This window comes from Mobula birostris, chromosome 3 (assembly GCF_030028105.1).
Source record: "Mobula birostris isolate sMobBir1 chromosome 3, sMobBir1.hap1, whole genome shotgun sequence".
Classification (NCBI taxonomy): Eukaryota; Metazoa; Chordata; class Chondrichthyes; order Myliobatiformes; family Myliobatidae; genus Mobula; species Mobula birostris.
This window is the reverse complement of record NC_092372.1, coordinates 168,746,301-168,762,030: the sequence shown is the minus strand read 5'-3', so window position 1 is coordinate 168,762,030 and position 15,730 is coordinate 168,746,301. Positions and strand designations below refer to the sequence as shown.

General features: G+C 38.7%; 1 protein-coding gene across 3 annotated transcripts in view; it reads left to right on the top strand.

Moving 5' to 3' along the window:
- tbc1d5 (TBC1 domain family, member 5) overlaps positions 1–15,730 on the top strand; it is a 482,783-nt gene that overhangs the window by 245,135 nt on the left and 221,918 nt on the right. For all 3 annotated transcript variants that reach the window (XM_072253653.1, XM_072253652.1, XM_072253654.1), the window contains one exon: positions 14,325–14,433. In XM_072253653.1, coding sequence (XP_072109754.1) covers positions 14,325–14,433 — 109 coding nt within the window. The remainder of the gene's footprint in view (positions 1–14,324; positions 14,434–15,730) is intronic.

The following is a 15,730-nucleotide window of genomic DNA, read 5'->3' as shown; positions in this document are numbered from 1 at the left end:
GTTGTTAAATTCAAACCAAATGTTGCAATTTCGCATTGAGCTTGCTGAGGAATTTGTTATAATTTCCTATTGAACTGGACATGAGAGATTTGCTATTTCTGTGTACGGACATCTACTGATGCTTCTGGACACATCTTCAGTGATGTTCCTGGAATCATCGGGTGTTTCGGGTCTTTCAACATCATACACCCTCCTCCAGGTGACCCAGACAGGGCTGATCAGACCCCAGCTTGTGTACTTATGACTCCATGGCTTCCCTCTTTTGAGCCATAGCCATCTTGAGGCCCTCTCTGCCGCATCGGTGGTACTGCGGATGGCTCTCCTCTTCCTCTCTCCCTCAATGCCCAATTTGCTGAAGGCTATAGCTAAGGAATGACTGCGAATCCCCTACAATCAACCTCCACTGAGAGACACCTTGCTCTCCTTCCAGCCTGCTGACAGTTGCTGCATGGCTTGTAGCTTCCTATCGACCTCTCCCTTCGCTGTTGCCTCCAGAATTTGGTTGACATCTTATTCAAACTGCTTCCACAGTGAAGTCATGTTAGCTGCAGGCCATTTGATCCGCCTTCTGTTGGACTTGTTGTTAGAGGAATTAGTTTGCAACACTTGGAGGTTCCGGGCACTATGGGGTGACTCCAGTCCTGGCCCCTCCTTCGTCTCAGCAGGTTGGACACCTGCGCGTTGTGCTGCTCCTGCTCCCGCCAGACACTTCATCCTAAAAGTGGATTTGCAGAAGAGGATATATAGAAATTTATTTTACAAATTACTATCTTTACAGCTAGTATTTTAAGTAGATCTTAAAATATGACAGAAGTATTGTTGAAAATACCAAGTTAATCAAAAATTATTCACACTTGAATTATGGCCTATATGTATAAAGAAGGGACATAAATTATTTCATGGTTGAGTCTTGCCAAAATAACTGAAGAATGTTGTTTTCAAGAGTCATCCCTGGTGAACTAAACTCTGAAATGTTGGAAGAGAACTATTTATTGACAGTTATTGTAATTGAGCACAGTCTGACATGCATACGATCATTCTGACAAACTACTTGAGAAATGCACAAAATTAAATGTAATGGAATAACCAGATAATAGTTTTATTTCTAGTTGGTAGAAATCCTCCAGATCTTGAAATTTATAAAACTTGGTAACAAAAGAAGTACCATTCAAAAATAAAGATGCTTTGTTTTTTTCATAAATTAATATAAATTTAAAATAAACTTGCCCACTTCTGCAGCCTACTTTGCTTCATTTCGAGCTTCATCTGGCCCTACAACCCATTGTGAATTCTGAACTTTTCCACATCTTGCCATCCTCCAATTTTAATCACTCTCTCATCATTGATCTAACTTTCAAGTGCTTATGCATTAAGCTTCATCATTTCATTTCTCAGTTTACAACTCTCTGAGGATCTATGCTGCACCCATTATATCGATGTAGCTGCAAAGAAGGCACATCTGCGGCTATATTCCATTAGGAGTTTCAGGAGATTTGGTATGTCACCAAAGACACTCACAAATTTCTACAGATGTACCATGGAGAGCATTCTAACTGGCTGTATCATTCTCTGGTGTGGGTGGGGGGCTGCTACTGCACGGGATGAAGGTAAGCTACAAAGAGTTGTAAACTTTATCAACTCCATCATTGGCACTGGTGTCCATAGTATTCACAACACCTTCAAGGAGTGATGCATCCATCATTAAGAAACCCCTAGCACCCAGCACATGCCCTGTTCTCAATGCTACCATCAGGAAGGAAGTACAGGAGCTTGAAGGCACACGCTCAACGATTCAGGAACAGCTTCTATCCCATTGCCATCTGATTTCTGAATGAGCATTGAACACTACCTCACTACTTCTTAAAAAAATTTGCACTACTTATTTAATTTCACTATTTTATATTTACCCTAGTAGTACCTTTCCAAGTGGTTAAGGCATTTGTCTAGTGATTTGAAGGTCGCTAGTTGGAGCCTTGGCTGAGGCAGCGTGTGTGTCCTTGAGCAAGGCACTTAACCACACATTGCTCTGCGACGGCACCGGTGCCAAGCTGTATGGGTCCTAATGCCCTTCCCTTGGACAACATCGGTGTCGTGGAGAGGGGAGACTTGCAGCATGGGCAACTGCTGGTCTTCCATACAACCTTGCCCAGGCCTGCACCCTGGAAAACTTCCAAGGCGCAAATCCATGGTCTCATGAGACTAATGGATGCCTATAAATAAATATTTACTCTAATTCACAGTTTTTTCTCTATGTATTGCATTCTACTGCTTCTGCAGACAACAAGTTTCTCAACATATACCGATGATATAAAACCTGATTCTGATTCTCCTTGAAATCTGTCTTTTTTAAGCCAGCATATGGTCACCTATCCAAACACCTGATTGTTTCACTGTCAAATTTTGATGCTTAATCCTCCATTAAAACTCTTTGGTTCATTTTGTTCTATTGAAATCTATATGTGATACTCCTTGAGCATTTGCAAAGATTTGGCATGACATCTGAAACTTTGACAAACTTCTATAGATGTGCAGTGAAGAGTATATTGACTGGTTACATCATGGCATGGTATGGAAACTCCAATGCCTTTGAATGGAAATTGTACAAAAAAGTAGTGGATATGGCCCTGTCTATCACAGGAAATCCCTCCCAACCATGAGCATGCCTACACAGAATGCAGTCACAGGAAACCAGCATCCATCATCAGGGATCCCCACCAGCTAGGACATGCCCTCTTCTCGCTGCTGGAAGAAGGTATAGAAGCCTCAGAATCAGGTGCAGGAACAGTTATTACCCCTTAACATCTGGCTCTTGAACTAATAGAATAGCTTCTCTGAACTTCACTTGCCACATCATTGAAATGTTTTCACAATCTATGGACTCACTCTTCTTTTTGTTCCTCGATATTTATTGCTTATTTACTTATTATTATTTCTTTATCTTTGTATTTGCACAATTTGTTTTCTTTGTTGTTCTTTGTACATTGGTTGGACGCCCAAGCTGGTGTGATCTTTCATTGATTTGTTATGGTTATTATTCTGTGAATTTATTGAGTATACCTGCAAGACAATGAATTGTATATAGTGACATATATTAGATTAGATTAGATTATGAGAACACTCAGTCCTCTTCTATTGTCATTTAGAAATGCATAGATGCATTAAGAAATGATACAATGTTTCTCCAGAGAGAACCACATAATTATAACATATAGTTACAGCAGTGCAAAGCAATACCATAATTTGCTGAAGAACAAACCATGGGCACAGTAAAAAAAAAAGTCTCAATGTCCCGGAGTCCCCGATAGCAGGTGGCAAAAGGGAGAAACTCCCTGCCGTAAACTTCCAGGCACCGTCAACTTGCCAATGCCTTGGAAGCAGCCAACCACAGCCGACACTGAGTCCATCCGTCCGAAGACTTCGAGCCTCCGACCAGCCCCTCCGATACAGCCTCCCGAGGGCCATCCTCTGCCGAGCGCCTTCGACCTCGCCCCGGCCGCTGAAACAAGCAAAGCCGAGGATTCGGGGCCTTCTGCTCCGGCGGTTCCGGTTAACACACAGTAGCAGTGGCAGCGAAGCAGGCATTTCAGAAGTTTTCCAGATGTTCCTCCGTACTCTCACATCAAATTAGAATTGTGCACGATCCCCTACTTGACAGATAATAGATATTCATCACCAGAGAGGCCGCGCGCGCTGCTATCGCGGCGCCATCTCTCCTCCTGTTATATGTACTTGATAATAAATTTGCTTTTAACTTTGAACTTTGAAAGTTATTATTTGTTCATCCTTTGTATAAAGGCACAGACTAGTTTTTGTGAAGGTTCCACCACTTTAAACTGAACAAATTGTGCTCACTTATTCCCCATTTCTTACATGCCATACTATGTAGCAATTCTGTCTATGTACAGAAGAACTTAGCAGGAGTTTCACTTTTGGAGGTAATTGTGAAGTAAAGCAGGAACAACAAAAATGCCATGATTATAGTGCAGGATTTGACTAAACTAATCTCTATTGCATTTATTCCATTGTTGTATAACTTTGAAAGTAACCTTTATCTTAATAATCTATGACTGACTTCTCCGGTTGTTACCACTTGCCTTAGCCTAGAATTGGTTCTATTCCTTTATCATCAGCCAGATGTATTAAATGGTAATTGAATTGAATTGAATGATCTTTATTGTCATTATACATAGGTACTATGAAACTCTGTTTGGCTTCCTCTCAGGCAATTAAATAAAGCGGTAGATAAAAACAAGACAGTAATAGAAAAACAGTATTAAATAGATAAGTAACAAAAAATGGAAAGGTTGCAATCAAACTTTGGATGTCATCAGCAGCTGACGTTTTGTTTATATAGGATTGAGCAGAGTCATTATGGATTTACAAGAGGAAGAATCATATTTTAGTTATCTCAGAGAATTGTGAGTGTGTGGCTGGTGGAATGGACAAGAGAGAACTTGTGGAGGTGGTGTATTTCAATTATCAGAGGACTTTTCCTGAAGCCCCACGAGAGATTGGTCTAAAAGAGTAGAACATATGGAGCTGGAGATAATATGCTATATGGATTGATAATGAATAGAGAGTAAAGGGTGGGAATAAGTTACCTTTCTTGGGCTGATAGGCTGAGACTACTTAGGTCCTGCAGGATGGGTGGCTGTACCCGGTTATAGTCATACTTTATTGATCCTGGGGGAAATTGGTTTTCGTTACAGTTGCACCATAAATAATAAACAGTAATAAAACCAAAAATAGTTAAATAGTAATATGTAAATTATGCCAGAAAATAAGTCCAAGACCAGCCTACTGGCTCAGGGTGTCTGACCCTCCAAGGGAGGAGTTGTAAAGTTTGATGGCCACAGGCAGGAATGACTTCCTATGACGCTCTGTGTTGCATCTCGGTGGAATGAGTCTCTGGCTGAAAGTACTCCTGTGCCCGCCCAGTACATTATGTAGTGGATGGGAGACATTGTCCAAGATGGCATGCAACTTGGACAGCATCCTTTTTTCATACACCACCGTCAGAGAGTCCAGTTCCATCCCCACATCATCACTGGCCTTACGAATGAGTTTGTTGATTCTGTTGGTGTCTGCTACCCTCAGCCTGCTGCCCCAGCACACAACAGCAAACATGATAGCACTGGCCACCACAGACTCGTAGAACATCCTCAGCATCGTCTGGCAGATGTTAAAGGACCTCAGTCTCCTCAGGAAATAGAGACGGCTCTGACCCTTCTTGTAGACTGATGATGTACATCAGTAGTTTTACTTAGGGGTCTAGACATTATAATTTCAATTTCCCTGTGTGTTCAAAACTAGCTGAGTTTCCATATAGGAAGAAGGTATCAAGAAACTTATAGGGGGAAATAGAATATTTGGTAAGATTTTGGAATTTGCAGTACAATGTGGAAAAACGTCAGCGTCCGCTTTAGAAAAGGGAAGCTTTTTTTTTGTAATGGTAAGTTGTTAGGAGTTATTGATATTCAAAAGAATTTTGATCTTCTGCACACTGGAAGTCAAGTAAGTGCAGCAAGCAATTAGGAAGACAAATGATATGTTGGTCCTTATTATAAGAGCATGTGATTACAGGAAGATAGATGTCTTACTTCATTTATACAGGGCCATGGTAAGACTGCACTTGGAATATTGTGTACAGCTTTTGTACTCTTACCTAACACACATGAATATATTTACTGTGAGGGAGTGCATTGTGGCTTTTTTTCCCATTTGAGGAGAGATCGGTTTGGCCTAATTTCTAGGAGTTCTATCTCTAGTGTTTACAATAAGGGGAGATTTTACTAAAACTTTCAAAATTCTTACAAGGCTCCACTGTCTGAATGCAGGTATGTTGTTTCCACTGGGAGTAAACAATTCAGTACAAGGCTGGTTATGACTGTGTTGAAGAGAAACTTATTAATGCCAAGGGTGATGAATCTTCGGAATTCCTTTCCTGTTAAAATTTGGAGCATTACAGGAGAAAATTCAGTTATATTACCCCAGATGCAACTATCATTGCAAACCATCCAGGAAACTAGTCCTACTTTATGTTATGCTTAAATATCCCTTTAGCCTTACAACGCCCCCATTTATCGTTGTGAGTTAACAATATCTTGTGTGATGATTCAGCCTTGACAAAAGAAATTCAGATGACAGATTTTCAAAGGTGATGTTTATCATATCTTTGAAAAAAACATGCTTAAGCTTTCAAATTCCAGTTCTAACATTCAGAGGTGAGTTCAAATAAATTTGAAACCCTGGCAAAGTTTTAAAAATACACTGAAGCTCAATATGAAATCATCCACTTAAAGCATATGGTGGAGTAGCATACGTTGACCATCACGTTTTGGAGATTTGCTATGAACAGTGAAATCTGCTGATGTTAGTGGCCAGCTCGCATATTAATGACAACATGCATGATTAACATTAGTTTCCCAGCATGATACAGCCAGCTTATTTCATTTTGCATGATTCACTAGATCACTAGCTAGAAGAACTCCTTTGCAAAATGTAGACACACCTGATGTTAAACACACTACATTTCTAAGGAATACATTGTGTATTTGATACACAATTTAACAATTTAATATGCTTGTATTTCTGCATATTGCTACTCAAGATAAAGCTAACTAAAATTTCAATAGATACTCTAAATCAGGGGTTCCCAACCTGGGGTCCATGGACTCCTTGCTTCATGGTATTGGTGCGTAGTATACAAAAGGTTGGGAAATGATATCACTTATCATTTATGGACATTGATAGTAACCAGAAAATAAATTTGGAAAATGCTAGAAATACTCAGTAGGTCAAGTAGCAGCTTGGAGAGAGAAATAACGTCATACTTCCATGTCAATGACCTTTAAATTAGACCTTTTGCTCTGTCAACTGCTTTACTTCTTAATTAATGTGAACAATTTGTTTCTATTAATTAACTTAATTCAGAGCTAAAAATGAAAGGCTGCCGCCTATCAGTAAGGAAATAGACTGTTTCAGTTAGTGCTGAACCTACACATGTGGTCCATGGAAATTGTTGCCCTATCTAATGTAACTTGAGTGAATCTCTATCATTAAAGTATGTGTTCAGTCCACAAAGAAGAACTCTTGAGCTACTGAATTCTCTGAAAGAAGTACTTAAACGGTACACAAAAAGTGATACAGATGTCCCCCTGCTGGGTGCATCCTGGCTACAGCTGCACCACTGCATTCTTCACCGATTGGTATCGGTTGGCGGCGTGGAGGTTGGGTACGACTGCACCACCCCGACCTCCGACGACTCAGCCTAACACACCATCATCAGTGTGCTTGATGCTGTCTTCCTGATTCCGGTAAATGATACTACACTGTACTTACATTATTTCTATTTCATATAGGCTGTGTATTTTTATGTGTTATTTGGTATGATTTCGCAGCTTCGTAGCTTAAAGTTTACTAGAGAGAGTGTTGCTGCTGAGAGCACTTGTGTGAGATTTTTGCTACGGAGAATAGTGCGGCAATGTTTGTAGAAAAGTACTTCTACTTTATATAGGCTGTGCATTTATCATATCTTTCCTGCTTTTACTATATGTTACTGTTATTTTAGGTCTTATGTGTTATTTGACATGATTTGGTAGGTTATTTTTTGGGTCTGCGAGCGCTCACAAGTTTTTCCCATATAAATAAATGGTAATTGCTTCTTTGCTTTACGACATTCCGGCTTACGAACCGTTTCCTAGGAACGCTCTACTTTCGGATGGCGGGGCAAACGTGTAATTGGTTAACGTTGAATACATGCAACACACATCAAAGTTGCTTGAATTTCCAGCATCTGCAGAATTCCTGTTGTTTGCGTTTTTAACATTGAATACATAGTTACTTTCTTATTGCTATTTAAAATGCATTCATTGAACAGCTGGAAATGAATTATTTTGGTAAATTCGGTCCTCAAATGGTTATGATTGTTGAGTAAGTGGCTTTGATTATGGTGCAGCCAAAGAAAGTTTTACAGTTTCAGGCTTCAGTCATTCATGAAACCTACAGCATTTAACACTGTAGAATTTGGAGTTTTGCTAACTACTTCATGAACCAGGCACCTGTTGAATTGCAAACTGTGTAATATTATTTTGTTTCTACAAAAAAAAAGGCTTGTTGACTTTGAGAACTTTAAGGCAAGGTCAGGTAAATGAATAGGGTGGAGCTCATGGTTGAAGTATATTTATTTCAATGCAAGGACTATTATAGGTGATGCAGAGGACAATTAAGTTAGAGCCTGGATTAATATATGAATCAATGATGCTGTTGCCATTAGGGAAACTTCATTGAGAGAAGGGTGTGGCTGGAAGCTCAGGATTATAAGGTTTCAAATAAAAGAAGAGGAGAATAAAAGAAGTAGGACCATTGCACTGGTGATCACAGCAGCACTTAGAGAGGACATCTTTTAGGATTCATGCAGTAAGGTAATATAGATCAGATTAAGAATAAAAAAAGGTGTAATCACTATGATAGGATTATGCTATAGGCTTCCCCATCGAGATGGCGCCGAGGTGCAGTCTCCATTGAGGTTGTGACTCAGATGTTATTCCGTGGACAGACGATGGGCCAGCAGATCAGCGAGGATGACTGCACCCCAATGTCAGCGAGGCATCAACGGGTTCTGGGATCCCATGCAGGCAAGAGGCAAAAGGACCAATGACCCTCCAAAGTACACAAGTCAGTAAGACCTCAGTTTGAGGCCTAGTGTTCAGCATCCCAGCATTGTTGAGTCCGGAGTTCAAAACCTGGAGTTCGGAATCCTCATTCATCAGTGAGTCTTGGGTTTGATACTGAAGATTCAAAATGGAAGACCAATTAGAATTTCAAAAGTTAAGGCCCAATGGCTAAAGCCTGGGTCAGTGAGTCACTCTGAGTCCTCTAGCAAAGTTGAAGGCCCAATATCTGTGAGTCCGACTCCACTGGAGGCCTGGAGCTTTACTTTTCATTAGTAACTTCCTATATAAATAATCATTATAGTTGATAAACGGACATACTAATCTAGGTAATGTGACATTTTTAATGAAAATATAAAGAAAATCCTGAATGAAAATAGAAGAGTTTAAGTAATCACAGTTGCATTTATTTAGACAATAGTGTACTTTTTCTGGTTGGGAAATTAGAAGACAAGAAAATAGGAGCAGGAGTAGGCCACCAGCATGTTCAAATCTGCCCTCATTCAGGTATGATCATATCCTCAGATCTCAACTCATTTTCTGTGCCAGTTTATGATAAAAAAAAAGTTATCTATCTCTTCTTTACCAATTTCCCCTGGGATTAATAAATTATGACTATGACTATGACTTTAAGTATTTCCAATAATCTATTCTCCATAACACTCTGTAGGAGAGAATTCCAGTGTTTCTTTACTTTTTGCATTCTATTTGCCCAGCTAGAAACTTGTCACAAAATTTAACCCATATTTATGTCATTGTAATCCTTGTTCATAATACTTTGATCAGTGTAGATTTCTTGCTTCAATTGTAAATGGACTGCATGGCTGTCTTTTTATCTGATTGATCTGAAGTTTAGTTGATCCAAGCAATTTAGAATAATGATCAAAAAAACAAATGATTTCTGATCAGTATTGCTTTATTTTGTTGGCTGCATTCATGATTTTACTCAGAACTGATTTTTTTTGGACTAAGCTTTATTGCTATACTGATTACCTTTGTCAATTGCATATTTAATTTCCACAAACAGAGTTATCAAAGCTGGTTAACAATTTTAGTCTGCTGCACATGTAGTGGATCAGGATTGACCCAGATTGTTTCGAAGATAAACAGGAATTACTGAGAGCCACAAATAAAAATGCATTAAAATATGCTAGTATCTGGATGTGTCAGAACATGTCTCGTAGTATTTTTTCAGCACAGTATGTTCTGCAGAAAACATTTGGAACACTATTTTTTATGTAGAAGTGAAGGTCACCATAGCATAAAGCTTTCATGCTACTGGATTCTTTCAAGCCATCCTAGGGACATGTGCCATGGTATACATCTGCAATGTGTTGAGTGAATGACATGTACCATGTTTCCAAAGGGCAACACATTCATCACATTCCCCATGGAAAGAATGCATCAGCTGGGTAGGCCTTTGGCAATTCCGTGAAGTGCAAAAAAATCACATATGGTATCCATCTGAGCATCAGGTTTCTTCATGTCAACATTATGGCCTATGTGTGAAGAAAAAGGTTTCATTTACTTAATGGTCAACTGATTTCTAAACACAGATATCATTATGTACATCAGTGAACGTCATCCCAGAAGCAGGAACTTCCATGTTACTTATGTGAATATATTTTCGTAAGGAGAAAAACGCTAGAATGAAGAATGACTTTTTAAAGGCCACGGCTAGCATTTGGTGCTAAATCAGCTGGCAAGTAGTATTGCTCTTTAAAGGGAGCTTTGGACTGGAAACGATTCATTTGTTCATGCCCTGTGCTCCCATGCAAATAGAAATGTGTGAGAGCAGAATCTTTATTTTCAGAAGATGTCCCCAAATTGATGAGAAGTGAAAAACTACATGCAAACTGGGAAAAAAACAAGAAAGACACTATCCCTACTCGAATTCTAGAACTTAGCAGAGAGGAATTGCATTCATATTCACATTGAATATAGTCCCTATTAAAACATTTCACAGGTCTCCTTGCAGATCTTCTTCTTCCCAGCAAGGACCACTGTATACAATTAATTTTGACCTTGCAAGCGCCTTAGCACTGTCAGTCAAGACGGACTGTGTCGCATCTCACTCAAATTTGGCCGCCTGCTGAAGTTTGCGCTTTGCTTCTGCTACCTTATGGCATGCAAATGGTGATCTTAACTAATGGATCTACCACAAGTTTCCTTGTTGCTATGGTTCACCAGGTCACTAAAGCTTCCCTCAGGGAAAATGGTAGACATGATGGTTAAAATGATGTATGGCATGCTTGCCTTACAGAATTGAGTATAAGAGCTATTACAGTTGTACAAATCATTGCTTAGACCACATTTGGAGTGTAATTTGTAGTTTTGTTGCCACTTAATAGAAAGGATGTGATTTAGTTAGAAGTGGTGCGTGGGCTGGAAGACGTGAGTTATAAGGAGAGAGAGAGTAGATAGACTGGAGTAAAGAAGGCTGAGGGATGAAAATGTTGAGGCTTAGAAAATGTGAGGGGCATTTATAGGGTACATATTTAATAGTTTTCATAAGGTCAAGAAGAATAAAATTAAAGGGCATGGGTTTAAGGTGAGAGGGCAAAAATTTAAAGAGGATCTGAGGGGCAAGTTTCTAGACAAAGATTGGGGGATTTATGAAATAAGATGCCAGAGGAGGTGACAGGGTTAGGTAAAACTGCAGTGTTTAAAAAAACAACCATTGAATAGGTAAGCTGATATGGGCCAAACACAAGCAAATATTAAAAGGCATGGACAGAGTGGATGTGGCAAAGTTGTTTCCCATGATGGGGGAGTCTAGTACGAGAGGGCATGACTTCAGGATTGAAGGGTGCCCTTTCAGAACAGAAATGCGAAAAAATTTTTTTAGTCAGAGGGTGGTGAATCTATAGAATTTGTTGCCACGGGCAGCAGTGGAGGCCAAGTCATTGGGTGTCTTTAAGGCAGAGACTGATAGGTATCTGAGTAGCCAGGGCATCAAGGGTTATGGTGAGAAGGCAGGGCAGTGGGACTAAATAGGATAAAATGGATCAGCTCATGATAAAATGGCGGAGCAGACTCGATGGGCCGAATGGCCTACTTCTGCTCCTTTGTCTTATGGTCTAAATATTATGATCTTAGTTAAACTAATCTGGACAAAGGGCCTGTTTCTATGCTGTGTTCTTATGTATGAATGAATAGAGTACAAAGCAGGAAGGTATGCAGAACCTTCATAAAATAGTAGTTCAATTTCAACTGAAGTATTGTGTTAAATTCTGGTTGCCGTATTGAAGGAAGAATGTTAAAGTGTTAGAGAGGGTTCAGAAACAATTTATTAAAATAATTAGAATGGCTCGTGAGAACAGGGACTACAGTTACAATAGTAGATCAGAGAAACCAGACTGTTTTCTTTGAAGAAAAGAGCACTGAGGGAAGATCTAATAGAATATAAAGCATATAGGGACAGGTGCTTCAGCCCACAATGACTCTGCTGACCTAGATGCCAATTTAACCTGCAGACTTCCCAGCACATGGTCTCTCTCAATTCCATGCCTGTTCATGTGTCTGTCTTAAGTTCTCTTAAATATTGCTTTTGTAGATAGAAGCATATAAAATGATGAGAGATTGGCCCAGAGTGGATAGTAGGAGCTATTCCTATTCGTGAAGGAGGAGAAGTCTCAGGTATAAAATAAAAGGAAAAGGAATTAGAAGTAACTTGTGGAAAATTCTTTATTACATATAGTATGTTTGGGATCTGATATACACACTGCATTTACAGTGAAGCTGGACATAAACAATCTGCTGGAAGAACTCACTAGGTCAAGCATTGTCTGTGCTGGGAAAGGAATTGTTGACATTTCAGGTTGAACTGTCCGAACTGTGGTGGAGTCAGATTATATTAAGGCTTTCAAGAGGAAATTTGATAAATATATGGTTGAGAAAAATTTGCAAGGAAAAAAACTCGTTTAGAGGATAGGGAGTGAGCTGGAGAATTGCTGCAATATGGCTGGCATGAACATGATGGGCTGAAGGATCTCCTGTGCTTTAACTAGTCTGTGTTCCTATGATACCTAATTATTAAAGATCCCGGTAGATAGTGCTGGTCCAATTCTTCAAAAGTTGATTAGGAAAATTAATTTCTAATGAATCCTATTGGAAAATGTATTCAGTCTATAATAATGAGGCACATGTTTATTCCCCAGTGTCGCGAAGTGTTGGAGGGGTACGTAAAGATATTTTACCAAAGGTTTCATTTGGTATTGTAATGTGTAGGAACATCCAAAAGCAATGAGACTTTTTGACCAAATGGTATCCATGTATACAAAATGACATTTTAGTTTACATTATCAACAAATAATTTCTTCCTCATCCATTCCAGCGCTTTTCTTTCCTCAACAATAACTGTTGCTGTTGTCTGCTTGTTCTAATTCATCAGTCTTGCATCCTTCAGATGAACACCTACAGTATAGTTTAATTAAACCTCATATTGAATTTCCCTTTCCCCTCTCTACTTTTTTGAATATGTCATTATCAACGATAATAATACTAATGAATTCTTTACATCCTCCTTTCACTCAGTGCATGTTACGCAGTGATACACTTAATCATTTACTAAATCCTTTGTGAACGTGTCATGGTCCTCTGTCTCTCCACCTTTACACAAATTTACAAGTATGGTCAAATAGTCATCCATCCAGTAAACTGCCTCTGTTCTGTTCTATTTCTGCTTGTTATAGTGTGACGAGTGTATTTACACCAATGATTTTTCTTTCCCTTTTCACCAGGTCAGTTCTGTGTTTTGCCTCTTCCTTTGTTGATGAATCATTCTGTTTTTTTCATCCTTGAGAATGGATTCTTGTATATGTGTGTGTGTGTGTGTGTATGTATGTGTGTATATATATATATGTGTATAGATACAAATGTATACAAATGTATATCTATGGCCAAAGATAGATACAAATGTATATCTATGGCATGGGACAAGTCAGCCATGATCATATTGCAGGCTTTTCGGGGCAAGATGGCTTGCTCCTGCTCCTATTTTCTTGCATGAACATTATATTCCTACTCTGCCATTCTGCCACCCTTATTCCAAAGCTCAATAATGCTATCTTATGCTTGTCTGATAATGTTGATGTGAATATCTTTTTTAACATTTTGGTGAAGCATCTATGTTAAAGTTGTTGTATAAATTGAATTTTGTTGTCAAGCTAAAGCATTCTCCATGTTAACGTTGGTTCTCCTAATGTTATATTTCCTTATAAATAACGGAATGAGATTTTGTTATTGTAGTTCAGTTCGGCACAGAAAAACAGTATAATAAAACTCCCACAATGCCTTTGCCCAACCCAGCCACACCCCCCAAATAGTAACTCCTCCCCATCCCAATAGTTAATACAGCAAGTTAGGTTAGCAGCTACTGTACAACATAATCCAACAGAGAAAATTATTTATCAAAGTTTCACCTCAAATAAATAATCGTTTTTTTAAAATACTTCACGCTTAAAATCTAAATCCAAATAATCTTAGTTGTTTTTGTGTGCTGAGCCAAATCAGCATTGTGCAGTTTAAGAGAATGAGAATGGAGATCTATTAATACTGCTATTTCTTAAAAATAAACCTTGGCATAAATCTAGGCAGAATTGTAACGGGTATTGCATATTTTATACATATTTTTCACCTTTCAAATTTTAGCAACGAGTGGGAAGACCTGTTTGAACACAGTAATTACTTTGCAAGAATAAGGCTGAAGGGGATTAATGGACAACTGAGAAGCAGCAGATTTCGCAGCATTTGTTGGAAGGTAAATAAATACTTCTTCTGTAATATTTTTTTGGTAAGATTTTACCAGTCATTTGGAAATAGCTAATATTTCAGATGCAAAATATAATGGTTTTCCCCCATATATATCAGAAGTAACTCTGCTCTGTGGCAATGCTGTTTTATCAGTGAGAGAGTGTTCAGTCATTGGGGCTAGCACTAGTGAATGGATAGAGGGGGTGCTCCCAGAATTGAGAAAATGTTAATTTTAAAAAAAAAACATTTTTAGGACATAAGGTTGCATTCTTTGGACTGGAGGGGGCATGGAAAGATTTAACTGATTTGTATTAAACAATGAGATGCTTAGTTTGATTAAATAGGAATAGAGGGTTTCAGATTTGGAGTAATTAGAGAATGATTTAAGAGAATTTGCATCAAAGTGTATATATCCATAGTATGGTAAAATTTGGAAAGAATGATAGTAACAGAAACATCCTTTGGATTTAAAAGTAGTACTTGGGAAAGCATTTGGGATATGGTGCAAAAGTGACTTTAAACTGGATAGTTTCCTTGCGCAGAATGGATGTGATGAAACATTATTCAAAACTATGCATTTCTACAAATCCAAGTGGTACTGGCGGCCAAAGTTGAATTGTTGTTAATTGTGCCATGTAATATTATGGACTGACTTTTAAGTTGTATGCATGAATACTTTTGAGAGTGACTCAGGAAGTAAATTTACTGAAAGTTGAAACCCTGTTTGCAAAATAGCTCCAATCACCCTAAAGTTGCACTTAACTGGAGAAACGTTGGCTATGTATAAGCATTCCCCTCGGAGAAAAATATTTATTTAGATAGAGTAATATTAATGGGAGTTTTCATGGCTTAATGGGTTTGTGTAAATTTCCAGTGCAAATAAAGCACAAACATATTCATTTCAAACTAATATGGCAGGAGATGGGAACCAGTATGACAGAGCTGAGGATCAGCCAGCAGGTTTACAAGTGGACGATGTAATATGTATTATGAATGTAAGGAAGGACAAGCCAATGATTGGGTACAACTGCAGACAGAGCAAAGAGTTAAGTTGTACCATAGAGGCAAAATTCATAAGGGTGAAGAATGCAGGACTGAACGTGCTGCATTTAAATGCACATAGCATTCAGAATAAGGTGGACAAACTCATGGTGCAATTAGAGATTGGTCACTATGACGTTGTGGCCATCACTGAGTTGTGGCTGAAAGTAGGTCATTATTGGGAGGTTAACATCAAAACATATACTTTGTATCAAAAGGATAGACAGCAAGGCATAGGTGGTGGTGTGGCTATATTGGTAAGA